The 16,837-nt window shown below is 43.3% G+C and overlaps 1 protein-coding gene across 2 annotated transcripts in view; it reads right to left on the bottom strand.

Annotated features, from left to right (window-relative positions):
- Nucleotides 1-1,190: 1,190 nt before the first annotated feature.
- aplf (aprataxin and PNKP like factor) overlaps nucleotides 1,191-16,837 on the bottom strand; it is a 114,109-nt gene continuing 98,462 nt past the window's right edge. The window contains exons 9-11 of one of the 2 annotated variants that reach the window (XM_070889806.1): nucleotides 16,372-16,418; nucleotides 12,035-12,076; nucleotides 1,191-3,412 (exon numbers count right to left, since the gene is read on the bottom strand). In XM_070889806.1, the coding sequence (XP_070745907.1) occupies nucleotides 3,213-3,412; nucleotides 12,035-12,076; nucleotides 16,372-16,418 (289 nt within the window). In that variant the 3' untranslated portion in view covers nucleotides 1,191-3,212. The remainder of the gene's footprint in view (nucleotides 3,413-12,034; nucleotides 12,077-16,371; nucleotides 16,419-16,837) is intronic. The other variant, XM_070889807.1, reaches the window with a different exon arrangement.

The raw sequence follows: 16,837 nt of genomic DNA, 5'->3' as shown, positions 1-16,837 counted from the left end.
GAATTTTTCTTTCCTATGGTAGTAGCACAGCAAATCAAATGTCAGTATCTAAGTTGGTTATCCAGGCCAAAACTTCCGATGTAACAGCATGGATATTTTGTAGGCTGCCTGCAAATTTCCTCTAAGGGCAATGCTCAATGATGTGCTCCTGGGTCTGATTAGGAGATCTACAATCATATGATGGGGATGCTTTAATCTTCCATTTATGGAGAAGGTGGCAGCATCTACCATGACCAGTTCTGAGGTGGTCGATGGTTGTCCACTGTTGCAAGGAAGGTTTGATCCTTCACGTTGTACTGTGGGGTCCTCGAAAAGGAATCCATTCCATATGTGAGTTCTTCCACGCATTTTTGCCGTTGGTCATCAAGGCTGGGGGCAGATCACTGAAGGGCTTCGACGACGATCCAAAATAGCCTTCTAGATTTGAGACGGGTTAGTGGCAGATTGTTCAAGTCGGGCTGCATTGGCATTTCTTTGCTGGTGTAGTGGTTGTATTCTCTGGAGACTGCATATTCGCGGCGTAGGTGTAGTGGTGTGAAGCTTGCAAGCACGGGTAACCAAGGTGTTGGTGTCAATAAAAGCATACTAGTGATAATTCTCATACTAGAATTCAGCTTGACATCAACAGATTTGAAATGCAAACTTGATAAGCCATTTAGAATTGAAAGCAGGAAGCACTTCTTCACACAAAGGGTAGTGGAAATCTGGAACTCCCTCCCCAAAAGGCTGTGGGTGTTGGGTCAACAAAAAAGGACTGTGGAGTAACGGCAGATAAATGGAGTTGAGGTATAGATCAACCATGATCTAACTGAATGGTGAAACAGGCTCGATGGGTTGAACTGTCTACTCCTGTTCCTATCCTTTTGTTTCTCTTCGTGGAAGGAATTGTGGGGAAAATGTGGCCCTTAACTGCTTCCTTCCCCTCCCTTAATCTTCCCTCACCTTCTGGCTCACATTGTATCCCCGATCCATTTACCCTCACTTGACCTGTTCCCCTTCTTACCAACCTGGCACTCCCATAACTATTCCTATCTGTTCTTGTTGGTTTTAAATGCAACTTTTTCTTTTAAATCAAATTAGATTAAGGAAATAAATTGCCTGTATGCCCTTCTATCTCTGGTGGTCCTCTGTTTCATGTGATAGAAATTAGAATCTATCTCACAGGTTTGCATGATTAGCATTTTTGTCATTTATTATGAAAACCGAAGTAACATTAAAGAAAACATTCTCTCTCTTACCTCCTCTAATTCCAGTCTCATGTTCACCCTTAGTTTATTATGTTTCAACGTTTATAGAAAATAAAACAAAAGGTGCAAAATCAGGAGTCATTCTCTTGTGGAAATGCAGAGCCTCTTTTTTTTTTAAAAAAACCAAACTTTGCAAATTTTACTTCAATTAACCGTTTGGAATTTGTTCTCTTGCTTCTCAAAATTTGAAGAAAAGCTACTAAGCAGAAAATGTTAAGCTAAAGAAAAATATTCCGTCAGTATAATTGACTGATGCAACTTGGGAAATTAGGCAAACTGCACATGCTCAGATTACATTAGCTCTGGGCAAAAAGATCCAAACAGACTTTTGGGAGGGTCTGAGGCTTTCAACTTAAATCTTTAATGAAGGCATTAAAAGATACAACAGTAGATAAATTTAATCATGTTGTCATCAAATAAGCAATGTTTAATGTTTTTTAACTCTTATTTTGGACATTAGGAATTTCAGTTATTAAGAAAAATGGTGCATGAAATAAATTCCGAATGCATTTTGAATGATTTGTAACTGTGGTTACAGTTATGATGGTTCGCATGGCTATTGTGTCACATAGTTTTTATCACTAAAAATTAGCGAACTACAGGCATAATCAATACCTGTAATGGGTATCCAATGAAACACTAGGCCCCACATATCAAATTTAATATACAATATTAAGCCAACAAAACAACTGAAATCACAAGACAAAAGTGTATATTGCCAGATCTGTACACCAATTATTTTCCAAGCCAATTTATATAAACAAAATTCTGCATTACAAAAGTAAAGAATCATTTCAAATATATATCCAATCTACATGATAAGGCCAAAATGTAAGGTTAAAACAAAAACACGTTCTTTTTTGGTATATCTACACGCAGTGCATATTACAGAGAAGCCCATTTGAAATCAACAGTTATGGTGCAATGATGCTGCATATTGCACCAGATGTCTGAATAATGGAGTGCCATTAAGCAGTAGTTCATGGGCTTGTCCCAGCAGTGCAAGTTTCTATTTTGATCTGCCATTTGAAATTTGCTGTCCAATCACATCGTCTATTACTACTGTTGTCATAGCCACTGAGTTTTTCCATGTGGCTGATAGAGGGTGCTTTCATCACATGGAAGGGCAGATTTTCTGGGGGGGGGGGGGGGAAAGAGAATACATATGTGATATTTACTTAGATATTCATGGTCCATGTAAATAAAGTTAAATTGGGGAACATTTTTCAATTTACAAAAAAAATTTAATGCACTATCAGTGTTAATAGCAACTTTGAGATCAAATTCCATTTACCTTTACTATCAATTTTATGGCCCCATTAATCTACAGCACTCTCACCAGCAACAGCCCTGACTTCAGTAACAGCACTGTAACGAGAGTAAAGCAGGGCTGCTGGTGACAGAAATGAATGCTGTTGTTGGTAGTGCCAAACACCTTTATTTCCCTAAGTGCAGCTGGGCAGAGAGCCCACACAGATCAGCAATGCAGTTCCTGCTTGTTGGCTGGCACAGACCTACACCAGCCATCGGTAAAGAATGACTGCCAGAATTTGTATCGGACTCTTCAGCGTATTGGAGAACCGTTTCTATTTGAGGCAGTTCTGTCATATAAATTCCCAGTATTCCTCCTACACCACAATGATTTGTGGGTATCTTTGTGACATTGAATTAAAATTTCTGATCAGTTGATGTTAGCCATGCTCAATGGCATTTTTTCTTCAATTTTTAAAATATATTGCTTTGCAGATGTTTGGATTTTTGAAGACATGCTGCGGGTACATCTGCTGACAGAAGAGTGGTAGGCATCCAGACAGTGAATGCATTCAAAAACACATGTGCTGTGGAGCAAAACGTGTATTCTACATTAAACTGTAAAAGAAACTCAAGCTAATAAATGCTAACAGTGCAAACAGAAGGAAAACAAAATCAATTTGCGTTCAAAGTTAAAAAATGCAAAGACAAATCTCATTTTTTATTCTTTACAAATCTACTGGCTTCTTTTGTTAGTGTATCAATATCTTCATTGCTATCTGAACTTGGCTCCCAATCAGAATCTTCATCAGTAGGATCCAAATCCTCATCTTCATCATTAATAAAGCTATCATTCAGGTTATATTGATTGGGTTCGCCATCATCATTACTCTCATCATCCAGACCACTTTTACCTGAGAAAAGGAAAACATTTGAAAACCAGTATTTATTTGCAAGCAATATAGTTTTATAGTAGAATATTCACCATACCTCAGGTAAGTGTAGCTACAACTGCAGAACCACTTTATGATCACTTCCGAGGAATGAACAGCTCCCATTAGCGGAAAATATTTCGCAATTTTAATCAAACTAGATTTTAAGTTTGCTTTTGTTTGCAGTAGTGTTGCAATTCTTCTTGGACAACTCAACTTATTGCCTCAAATCTTCCTGAAGTGCTTACTGGGGTCAAATTGTCCATTTCAGATGAATGCCTATTTTAAGTCTCCCAATATGCATTTACATTGTTGTATGTCGAGATATTAATTTAGGGTAAATAACTTTCAGGTTTAATTCTGACATGCTGCTGGCTACTGATCCTAAATGAGTTGTGTGCATGTATTTGTGTATGCCCATTACATGTAGATAAATAGTGCATACCTACAGAGAGGATAGGCACACATTAATGAGCAGATATATTTATAAATAAACAGCATGTTTGAGACAATGATTAAAAATTGAAGCACAGTATGGACACATTTAAGAAAAATCAAGAATGAGGAAAGGGCATTTGGCCCATTGAAGCTCTTCCTTCTAGTACATTACCTCTCCCATCATACCATCTAATTGTATATTAAATAAAACCATTATTTTTGCCTGTTACCTTGTTTGGTAGATTACTTCTCAACATTCAAAGACATTTTCTTGATATCTGTTCTAAGTTTACTTTACACTTATTTCAGTTTGTTTCTGAGTCCTACTCTCACAATACTTCAAAGTACGAATCTGTGTTTACCTTAACTAGACTATACAATAGAGAAGGTTGCCATTCAGGATCAAACTTACTCTTATTTTCAGTATCCTTTCTGATGCAAGTATTTATATCTATTTTCTATAACAAAAACTGAACACAGTATTCCAAATGTGATCTGACCAGAACACTGTAAAACCTTAGCATAACTTCTGTATATTTGTACTATATTATTCTGACTACACATCTTAGCTATTGGCTTTTTAATCAGTTTGTCTGGACATTGAAATTAAAAATTTGTCCACAATTATCCTCTGGTCACTTTCTATATTTCTTGTGTCAGTTCAATTTCGTTCACTGTTTACTTATTTCCCTGATTTTTTTTGATAAATGTGTATTCTTACATTTATTAGTGGAACATAGGACCAGGAGTAGGCCATTCAACCCTCTGGTCTGTTCCATCATTCAATTAGATCATGGCTCTTACCAAGGTCAAAAATGACAACCTAATTGACTGTGACAAAGGTAAACTATCCCTCCTCGTTCTTCTCAATCTGTCAGCAGCCTTTAACACGATTGACTACAAAATTCTGCTACAATGCCTCTCCACCATCATCCAGATGGATGGGACTCCACTCGACTAGTTCCATTCCGATCTTTCCAGCCGCATCCATAGAATCACCTGCAATAGCTTCTCTTTCTGCTCCCGTATCATTACTTCTGGTGTCCCCCAAGGTTCTATCCTAGGCCCCCTCCTATTTGTCATCTACATGCAACACAGCGTGAATTGTCACATAAACGCTGATGATACGCAGCTCTACCCCTCTTCCTCCTCTCTCGAATTCTGCATTGTCTCTATACTATCAGACTGCTTGTCCAACATCCAGCTCTACCTCTCCTCCACCTTTCTTAAACCCTCTATTGTCTCTATACTGTCAGATTGCTTGTCCGACATCCAGCACGGCATGAGCAGAAATTTCCTCTACTAAATATCGGGAAGACTGAAGCCATTGTCTTCGGTCCATGCCATAAACTTCATTCCACTGCCATCGATTCCATCTCTCTCTCTGGCAATTATCTGAAGCAGACCCAGTCTGTTCGCAAGCTTGGTGTTATATTTGATCATGAGTTAATTTTCTACCTCATATTTGCTCTATCACTAAGATCGTCCATTTCCACCTCTGTAACATAGCCCATCTCTGCCCTTGCCTCAACTTATCGGTTGCAGAAAACCTCATCCATGCCTTTGTTACCTATAGACTTGACTATTCCCATGCATTCCTGGCCAGCCTCCCTAGCTCAACTCTTCATAAACTTGAGGTCATCCAAAACTCTGCCGCCAGTGTCCTAACTCACACCAAGTCCCGGTCACCCATCTCCCCTGTGCTCGGTGACCTGCACTGTCACTGAGTTAACCAACACCTCAATTTTAAAATCATCATTGTTTTCAAGTCGCTCCATGGCCTTGTCCCCTCCCTAATTTTGTAAATTCCTCCAGCCCTTTAATTCCCAGAGATCTCTGCCAATTTTGGCATTTTAAACATCCCGGCTTTTAATTGCTCCATAACTGGCGGCCGTGCCTTCAGCTGCCTAGGTTCTAAGCTCTGGACTTCCTTCCCTAAACCTCTCTGCCTTTCTACTTCTCTTTCCTCCTTGAAAACACTCCTTAAAACCTATCGCTGTCAAATTTTGTTTTTTAATCATCATCATCATCATAGGCAGTCCCTCAAAATCGAGGAAGACTTGCTTCCACTCTAAAAGTGAGATCTTAGGTGACTGAACAGTCTAATACGGGAATTACAGTCTCTGTCACAGGTGGGACAGACAGTCGTTGAAGGAAAGTGTGGGTGGGGAGCCTGGTTTGCCACACGCTCCTTCCGCTGTCAGCGCTTATTTTCTGCATGCTCTCGACGATGAGTCTCGAGGTGCTCAGCATCCTCCCGGATGCACTTCCTCCACTTAGGCCAGGGACTCCCAGGTGTCGGTGGGGATGTTGCATTTTATCAAGGAGGCTTTGAGGGTATCCTTGAAATGTTTCCTCTGCCCACCTTGGACTCGTTTGCCGTGTAGGAGTTCAGAGTAGAGCGCTTGCTTTGGGAGTCTTGTGTCAGGTATAGAAACATAGAAAATAGGTGCAGAAGTAGGCCATTCGGCCCTTCGAGCCTGCACCGCCATTCAATAAGATCATGGCTGACCGTTCCCTCAGTACCCCTTTCCTGCTTTCTCTCCATACCCCTTGATCCCCTTAGCCGTAAGGGCCATATCTAGCTCCCTCTTGAATATATCCAATGAACTGGCATCAACAACTCTCTGTGGCAGGGAATTCCATCGGTTAACAACTCTCTGAGTGAAGAAGTTTCTCCTCATTTCAGTCCTAAATGGCCTACCCCTTATCCTAAGACTATGTCCCCTGGTTCTGGACTTTCCCAACATCGGGAACAATCTTCCCACATCTAACCTGTCCAGTCCCGTCAGAATCTTATACATTTCTATGAGATCCCCTCTCATCCTTCTAAACGCCAGTGAATAAAGGCCCAGTTGATCCAGTCTCTCCTCATATGACAGCCCAGCCATCCCTGGAACATTCTGGTGAACCTTTGCTGCACTCTCTCAATAGCAAGAACGTCCTTCCTCAGATTAGGAGACCAAAGCTGAACACAATATTCCAGGTGAGGCCTCACTAAGGTTCTGTACAACTGCAGTAAGACCTCCCTGCTCCTATACTCAAATCCCCTAGCTATGAAGGCCAACATACCATTTGCCTTCTTCACCGCCTGCTGTACCTGCATGCCCACTTTCAGTGACTGATGAACCATGACACCCAGGTCTCGTTGTACCTCCCCCCTTTTCCTAATCTACTGCCATCCAGATAATATTCTGCCTTCGTGTTTTTGCCCCCAAAATGGATAACCTCACATTTATCCCCATTATACTGCATCTGCCATGCATTTGCCCACTCACCTATCCTGTCCAAGTCACCCTGCAGCCTCTTAGCGTCCTCCTCACAGCTCACACCGCCACCTAGTTTAGTGTCATTCGCAAACTTGGAGATATTACACTCAATTCCTTCATCTAAATCGTTAATGTATATTGTAAAGAGCTGAGGTCCCAGCACTGAGCTTTGCTGCACTCCACTAGTCACTGCCTGCCATTCTGAAAAGGACCCGTTTATCCCAACTCTCTGCTTCCTGTCTGCCAACCAGTTCTCTATCCACGTCAGTACATTACCCCCAATACCATGCGCTTTGATTTTGCACACCAATCTCTTGTGCGGGACCTTGTCAAAAGCCCTTTGAAAGTCCAAATACACCACATCCACTGGTTCGCCCTTGTCCACTCTGCTAGTTACATCCTCAAAAAATTCCAGAAGATTCATCAAGCATGAATTCCCTTTCATAAATCCATGCTGACTTGGTCCAATTCTGTCACTGCTTTTCAAATGTGCTGCTATTTTATCCTTAGTGATTGATTCCAACATTTTCCCCATGACTGATGTCAGGCTAACCAGTCTATAATTACCCGTTTTCTCTCTCCCTCCTTTTTTAAAAAGTGGTGTTACATTAGCTACTCTCCAGTCCATAGGAACTGATCCAGAGTCAAAAGACTGTTGGAAAATGATTATGAATGCATCCACTATTTCTAGGGCCACTTCCTTAAGTACTCTGGGATGCAGACTATCAGGCCCCGGGGATTTATCGGCCTTCAATCCCATCAATTTCCCGAACACAATTTCCCGCCTGATAAGCATATCCTTAAGTTCCTCCTTCTCACTAGACCTACTGTCCCCTAGTACATTCGGAAGGTTATTTGTGTCTTCCTTCGTGAAGACAGAACCGAAGTATTTGTTCAATTGGTCTGTCATTTCTTTGTTCCCCATTATAAATTCACCTGAATTCCGACAGCAAGGGACCTACGTTTGTCTTCACTAATCTTTTTCTCTTGATATATTTACAGAAGCTTTTGCAGTCAGTTTTTATGTTCCCTGCAAACTTCCTTTCGTACTCTATTTTCCCCCTCTTAATTAAACCCTTAGTCTTCCTCTGTTAAATTCTAAATTTCTCCCAGTCCTCAGGTTTGTTGCTTTTTCTAGCCAAATTATATGCCTCTTCCTTAGCTTTAACACTATTCTTAATTTACCTCGTTAGCCGTGGTTGAGCCACCTTCCCCGTTTTATTTTTACTCCAGAAAGGGATGTACAATTGCTGAAGTTCATCCATGTGATCTTTAAATGTTTGCCATTGCTTATCCACCGTTAATCCTTTAAGTATCCTTTGCCAGTCTATTCTAGCCAATTCACGCCTCATACCGTCGAAGTTACCTTTCCTTAAGTTCAGGACCCTAGTTTCCGAATTAACTGTGTCACTCTCCATCTTAATAAAGAATTCTACCATATTATGCGAACAATGTGGCCCGCCCAACAGAGCTGGTCGAGTGTGGTCAGTGCTTCGATGCTGGGGATGTTGGCCTGATCGAGGACGCTAACATTACTGCGTCTTATCCTCCCAGGGGATTTGTAGGATCTTGCGGAGACATCATTGGTGGTATTTCCCCAGCGATTTGAGATGTCTCCTGTATATGGTCCACATGTCAGAGCCATGCAGGAGGATGGGTATCACTACAGCCCTGTAGACCTTGTTTGGTGGCAGATTTGAGGGCCTGATCTTCGAACACTCTTTTCCTCAGGCTGCGCTGGCGCATTGGAGGCGGTGTTGAACCTTGTCGTCGATGTTTGCCCTTGCTGATAATATGCTCCCGAGGTATGGAAAGAGGTCCATGTTGTCCAGGGCTGCGCCGTGGATTTTGATGGCTGGGGGGCAGTGCTGTGAGGTGGGGTCAGGTTGGTGGAGGACCTTTATCTTATGAATGTTTAGTGTGAGGCCCATGCTTTCGTACGCCTCAGTGATGATGTTGACGATGACTGACTATAACGCTCCTGTGAACTGCGTTGGGGCGATTTACTACGTTAAAGGTGCTACATAAATGTAAGTTGTTGTTGATGATCTGTACCTCAACTCCATTTACACATAATTGATCCACATCTGTTAATACAGTATAACTATTTGTACTGCACTTTTTTTGACAGATATGAGTATATCCCGCCACCCCATCACCCCCCCTGCCCAGACTGCACATTTTTTGACAGACATGCGTCTGTCATGCCCTCCCCCCTCTTCCCACGCCCTCCCTACCAGCCCTGAATCATTCCCTCCACGTGATGCCGAGAAGCAGGACCCGAGACTCCTACTCTCTGGTCCTGGCCCTTTCCCTCCACCCAGACTCTCTCCCGTCCCATCCCCTCCCACCCCACCCCCGCCCCCCACCCCGGACTGGGATCGAGAGCGTGATGCCAAAGGCGGTGGGGCTGCGGCCAAGGGCGGCAGGGCTGGGGACGGCGTGAGGACGAGAGCGGCAGTGAGCACAGAAGCAGTGGGGGGCCGAGAGGGAGAGACTGAGGGCAGAAACAGAGAGAGACTGGGGGGGAAGAGAGAGGGGTTGGGGGGTGGGGGGGGGGAAAGAGAGCGAGAGACTGGGGGGAAGAGAGAGAGCGAGAGACTGGGGGAAGAGAGAGAGCGAGAGACTGGGGGGAAGAGAGAGAGCGAGAGACTGGGGGGAAGAGAGAGAGCGAGAGGCTGGGGGGAAGAGGGCGAGAGGCTGGGGGGAAGAGAGAGAGCGAGAGACTGGGGGGAAGAGAGAGAGCGAGAGACTGGGGGGAAGAGAGCGAGAGGCTGGGGGGGACGAGGGCGAGAGGCTGGGGGGACGAGGGCGCGAGCCCGGGGGCGGGGGGAAGAGAGCGCGAGCCCGGGGCAGGGGGAAGAGAGCACGAGCCCGGGGGCGGGGTGAAGAGAGCGCGAGCCCGGGGGCGGGGGGAAAGAGAGCGCGAGCCCGGGGGCGGGGGGAAGAGAGCGCAAGCCCGGGGGCGGGGGGAAGAGAGCGCGAGCCCGGGGACGGGGGGAAGAGAGCGCGAGCCTGGGGGCGGTGGAGAGAGCGCGAGCCTGGCTGGTGGGAGCGCGCAAGACTGGCGGGGGAGAGCGCGCGTGACTGGCAGGGGAGAGCGCGCGAGACTGGCAGGGGAGAGGGCGAGACTGGCGGGGGAGAGAGAGACAGACTGGCGGGGGAGAGAGAGACAGACTGGGGGTGGGGGGGGAGAGAGAGAGTGACTGGGGGGAGGGAGAGAGAGAGACTGGGGGGAGGGAGAGAGAGAGACTGGGGAGAGGGAGAGAGAGAAAGACTGGGGGCGAGGGAGAGAGAGAGAGACTGGGGGGTAGGAAGAGAGGGAGACTGGGGGGGGGGAGGAGGGAAAGAGGGAGACTGGGGGGAGGGGAGAGAGAGAGAGACTGGGGGCGAGAGAGAGAGAGAGATTGGGGGGAGGGAAGAGAGAGAGAGAGAGACTGGGGGGGGAAGAGAGAGAGAGACTGAGCGGCGGAAGAGAGAGAGAGAGCGACTGGGGGGGGAAGAGAGAGAGAGACTGGGGGGGGGGGGGAAGAGAGAGAGAGAGAGACTGGAGGGGGAAGAGAGAGAGAGATTGCGGGGGGGGGGGGGGGGGAAGAGAGAGACCGGGGGGGGGAAGAGAGAGAGAGACTGGGGGGAGGGAAAGAGAGAGAGAGAGACTGGGGGGGGGGGGAAAGAGAGAGAGACTGGGGGGGAAGAGAGAGAGAGAGAGAGAGACTGGGGGGGGGGAAGAGAGAGAGAGAGACTGGGGGGGGGAGAGAGAGACTGGGGGGGAAGAGAGAGAGAGACGGGGCAGGGGGAAGAGAGAGAGAGACTGGGGGGGGGAAAGAGAGAGAGAGAGACTGAGGGGGGAAGAGAGAGAGAGACTGGGGTGGGAAGAGAGAGAGAGAGACTGGGGGGGGAAGTGAGAGAGAGACTGGGGGGGAAGAGAGAGAGAGAGAGAGAGAGATAATGGGGGCGAGAGAGAGAGAGAGAGACTGGGGGCGAGAGAGAGAGAGAGACTGGGGACGAGAGAGAGAGCTTTTTGTATCTGTGCAGTAGCCTTTAGTGATTTGTTCCTGGACACCCAAATCCCTTTTTGCTCCTCCACAGCTTCTAGTCTATCACCATTAAGAAAATACTCAGATTTGTCCATTTTGGATCCAAAATGGATGACTTCACAATTGCCCACATTGAACTCCATCTAGCACATATTTGCCCACTCACTTAATCTGTCTATGTCGCTCTGTAACTTCCTGTGCCTCCTAATTTAGTGTCATCTGCAAACTTGGATATACAACTCTCTATTCCTTTATCTAGGTCATTGATATATATGGTGAAAAGCTGAGACACCAGTGCAATGCCTGGGGAACATCACTTGTCACATTTCTCCAATCATTCCCTTCATCCCTACTCTGTCTCCTACCTCCTAAATAAACATTCTATAACTTAATACATTTAAAAAAATATATATATATATATATAGGATATGATGTTGCAGCTTCCCTCAAGCGTACTTAGTGGGAGAAAGGAAGTCGTGAAAAAAGTTTCTCTTACATTTAATTTCACTATCAGGCATGATATGCCCTTTACAAACTTTGATAAATTATTAAACAGATGATCTTTTCATGCAAGGGAAGTCTAAAGAGGCATAAATACTAGTTCAAAAACTACATAAAGAGACAGTACATAGACAACAAAAGAAGTTGCATTTATATAGCGCTATTCATATCCTCAGGACATCCCAAAGTACTTCACAGCCAATTAAGTACTTTTGAAGTGTAGTCAATTTGCACAAAGCAAGATCCCACAAACAGCAACTAAGATAAGTGACCAGCTAATCACTTTTGATGTTGTTGTTTGAAGAATGAACACAAAATCAATCTGATCAGAGTAATAAAAAAACAAAATAATTCCATACCTTTCTGAGCAGCTTTTCTTTTTGGTCGTCTTAATTCATTTTCTAAAATTAAAATGTTACCACATAAGGCAAACCAAATTGCTATGAACAATAATTACAGTAATCTGAATCTGAAAACAAAACTCAACAAAACACAGTACAGTATTGTTGCTGACTTCGAAGTGGATACGTATCTTACAGGTGATGACGTTATGTCATTAGTTCATACAGGAACTATTTTTATTTATGACTGCCTACAATGGATAATTTTATCACTTGGAAGACTCTGTACTGTAGGGGGTTATGCCCACTGTTATTCAACTTTAGAGGCTGGGTTTGAATCTTTCAACTACCCTAATATTAACTCGGACAAAATTAGTGTGAAGGGTATAGAGGGAGCGGAATCCTAAAATGCATTCAAGAGAACTTCTTTTAACAGTATGTAGCAAGCCCAACACGGGAGGGGGTGGTTCTGGATTTTGTTTTAGGGAAGGAAGCTGGGAAGGTGGAAGGGGTATCAGTGGGAGAGCATTTAGGTGCTAGTGACCATAATTCAGTTAGATTTAAGGTAGTTATGGAAAAGGACAAGGATAGACCAGGAATAAAAGTTCTAAATTGGGGGAAGGCCAACTTTGCTAAGCTGAGAGGTGATTTGGCCATAGTGGACTGGAAACAACTACTTGAAGGTAAATCAGTGTCAGAGCAGTGGGAAGCATTCAAGGAAGAGATCCAAAGGGCTCAGGCCAAATATGTGCTCTTAAAGAAAAAAAGATGGGACTAACAAATCTAGAGCCCCCTCGATGTCGAGGGACATACAGGGTAGGATAAAGAAAAGAAGGGAGGCTTATGACAGATACCGAGGGCTAAATACTAGAGGAGAATAGAAAGTCCAGGGGTGAAATTAAAAAGGATATTAGGAAAGCAAAGAGAGCATGAAAAATTCTTGACAAATAAAATCAAGGAAAACCCAAAGATGTTTTTATAAATATATTAAGAGCAAGAGGATAACGAAAGAAAGAGTAGGGCCTATTAGAGACCATAAGGGTAGGGCCTATTAGAGACCATAAGGGTAATCTGTGTGTGGAGGCGGAAGATGAGTATGGTTCTTAATGAATACTTCGCGTCTGTTTTCACAAAAGAGAGGGGCGATGCAGACACTACTATTGAGGAGGAGGTGTGAAATATTAGATGAAATAAACAGTGAGAAGAGGCATTAAAGGGTTTAGCACTTTGAAAGTGGATAAGTCTCCAGGCCCAGATGAAATGTATCTCAGGCTGCTAAGCGAAGCAAAAGAGGAAATAGCAGAGACTTTGACCATAATTTTCCAATCCTCTCCGGCTTCAGGTGTGGTGCCAGAGGACTGGAGGACTGCTAATATGGCTTTGTTTAAGAAGGGAGAAAGAAATAGACCGAGTAATTATAGGCCAGTCAGCCTAACCTAGGTGGTGGGGAAATTATTGGAAAAGATCCTGAAGGACAGGATAAATCTTCACTTAGAAAGATTTAATCAAGGTCAGTCAGCACGAATTTGTTAAGGGAAGGTCGTGTCTGAGTAACGATTGAATTTTTCGAGGAGGTAACCAGGAGGGTCGATGAAGGCAAAGCATACGATATAGTGTATATGGATTTTAGCAAAGCTTTTGATAAGGTCCCACATGGCAGACTGGTCATGAAAGTAAAAATCCATGGGATCCAGGGCAAAGTGGCAAGTTGGATCCAAAATTGGCTCAGAGGCAGGAAGCAAAGGGTAATGATTGATGAGTGTTTTTGCGACTGGAAGGATGTTTCCAGTGGGGTTCCGCAGGGCTCAATACTAGGTCCCTTGCTTTTTGTGATATACATCAATGATCTAGACTTGAATATAGGGGGTATGATTAAGAAGTTTGCAGATGATACTAAAATCGGCTGTGTGGTTGATAATGAAGAAAGCTGCGGACTGCAGGAAGATATCAATCAACTGGTCAGGTGGGCAGAACAGTAGTAAATGGAATTTAATCTAGAGAAGTGTGAGGTAATGCATTTCGGGAGGGCTAACGAGGAAAGGGAATACACATTAAATGGTAGGATACCGAGAAGTGTAGAGGAACAAAGGAACTTTGGAGTGCATGTCCACAGATCCTTGAAAGTAGCAGGCCAGGTAGATAAGATGGTTAAGAAGGCATATGGAATGCTTGCCTTTATTAGCCGAGGCATAGAATATAAGAGCAGGGGGAAGGGAGCTTATGCTTGAACTATATAAAACATTGGTTAGGCCACAGCTGGAGTACTGTGTGTAGTTCTGGTCATTGCATTACAGGAAGGACATGACTGCACTGGAGAGGGTACAGAGGAGATTTACGAGGATGTTGCCGGGAGTGGAGAAGCTAAGCTATGAGGACAGATTGGATAGGCTGGATTTGTTTTCATTGGAACAGAGGAGACTGAGGGGAGACCTCATTGAGGTGTATAAAATTATGAAGGGCCTAGATATCGTGGATAGAAAGGGCCTATTTCCCTTAGCAGAGGGGTCAACAACCAGGGGGCATAAATTTAAAGTAATTGGTAGAAGATTTAGAGGGGATTTGAGGGGAAATTTCTTCACACAGAGGGTTGTGGGGGTCTGGAACTCACTGCCTGAAAGGGTGGTAGAGGCAGAAAACCTCATCACATTTAAAAAGTACTTGGATGTGCACCTGAAGTGCCGTAACCTGCAGGGTTACGGATCTAGACCTGGAAAGTGGGATTAGGCTGGATAGCCTCTTGTTGGCCGGCATAGACACGATGGGCCGAAATGGCCTCCTTCCGTGCTGTAAACTTCTATGATTCTATGAAAAATCTCTCTCTGCTGGCTGTAAGCATCTTTATGAAATGGGCTTAGGCTGTCTTATGTCAATTCCTGTTGGCCACGGGCACAAAGTATAAACCTGGCCCTAATTTGGAAGTAACTGTCAACCTCCTTCAGAGAAGCTGTAAAGAGCATGGAGAATTAGAAAAATATTTTGACTGATACAATACGGACTGCTCTTCTGAAGACGGAGTTATGTTGCTTTGTTGGGAGATTTACTCAACATCTGGCTGTAATATACTTGGTCTGAGAGTGTTTGATTCTGCAATTGAGTACTTAAATGAAAAAAAAAGGTTCCACTCCTCTACACCGACATTCTTTTCACGGTTCAGCATCATCTAACAAATCTTTGTAATATTCTGATCAAAATATATTTAGCAGCATCTCTCAGGTGCTCACCACCACCTTCTAGTGTTATCAACTTTGATTTTCATGTCCAAGAAAATAATATTCTTATGGGCAATGAAATTAATTATTATTTCTTTAGAATAAAATGCAAATCTAGATATTAATTGCATATTAAATTTACTAATTTACATAATGTTATAACGAATGAAAAATTGAATTTCTATACAGCCAACAGAAGGCCAGATTTAAAATAGATGTTTGAAGTTAGAAACTAATAACATTGTTGAGTTGCTGCACTGTGTCCACGAAGATATCTATAAATTTGTAACAGCTGACATAGAAATACAACTGCAAACTTTGATGTTATTAATAAAATAATTCACATTTTCCAATTCCTATCAAGTCTATCTAGATTTGCCGTAATGCAAAAGAAAGTTGATTCCTTTTCACAGCAAGAAGCTCTAAACTCTTTTCTGGAGTTGCTGCATAAGCTGCGAGAAGGCAGTAATTCAAATTTTTGTTTTATATTGTTCGCTGACCATAAAGGCTCCATCCACTGAAGTTTTCACTAGATAATCGGCATCCCAAAACCAAGGCATCCCAAAACCAAGTCAGAAGGCATCAAAAACTTCACATTTTAAACCTTGAACTAAAAGTCTACTGGCTTACTACAACAACATGCATTTGTATAGCGCCTTTAACGTAGTAAAATGTCCCAAGATGCTTCACAGGAATATTATCAAACAAAATTTGACACCGAGGCACACAAGGAGATATTAGGACAGATTGGTCAAAGAGGTAGATTTTGAGGAGCGTCTTAAAGGAGGAGAGAGAGGTATTGCCTAACTGGGAGCCAATGTAGATCAGCGAGCACAGGGATGATGGATGAACGGGATTTGGTGTGTTTTGTAGCTTGTTAATAATCTAATATTTCCAGCACATCTGTAATGTGTAGCTCAAAATATGAAAAGGAAAATGTTACAATAATGTATATTTAAAATACTTTGAATAATTAGCACTTGTGATTGTGTGAAAAAAGGTTTGAGAGAAAATGCTATAGAATTGTGTGTGTTACGTGAGGGATACAGATGAAAGAATCTAATTCACAACAAATATACTGATGTAAAAGGAAATTTATGTCAAAAATCGAGATACCAATTTACAGGATACAGAAATCAATGTTACCTGGAGGCTGAGTGTGCTTGTATTCCTTCTTGTGTTGTGGGTTTCTCCTACAAAAAGGCAAAACACACTTTAATCTACCATTAATTAAACACAATAGATGTGGTAAAATGGTGGTGTGCTTCACTCTATTAACCTTTTCAGAACGGCAGCAGGATTATTTAGTCAGTGAATAGTGGTTAAAAATGTTCTCGGACTACATTTTTTTTAGTTTTCTTTATAATATTGACCTTTTTTTGACAATTTTATCTCTAATTATATTCTGAAGGCATTTTCCATCTGTTGGGGTAAGATTCCACAGGCACCATCTCGACCAAAAGGCCTACACAGAGGGTTTTGACCATATATGATCATGGAGGGCATCACAACCAAGACATTATTTTTGCAGATGTCATCTGGAAGAAAAGTAGTGTGCAAAATGATGAAAAGTAATGTTGCATAGCAAGAGTGGACTAGTTTTGATCGCTTA

The sequence above is a fragment of the Pristiophorus japonicus genome, chromosome 9, assembly GCF_044704955.1.
Source record: "Pristiophorus japonicus isolate sPriJap1 chromosome 9, sPriJap1.hap1, whole genome shotgun sequence".
Taxonomy (NCBI): domain Eukaryota; kingdom Metazoa; phylum Chordata; class Chondrichthyes; family Pristiophoridae; genus Pristiophorus; species Pristiophorus japonicus.
This window is presented reverse-complemented; position numbering and strand designations above follow the sequence as displayed.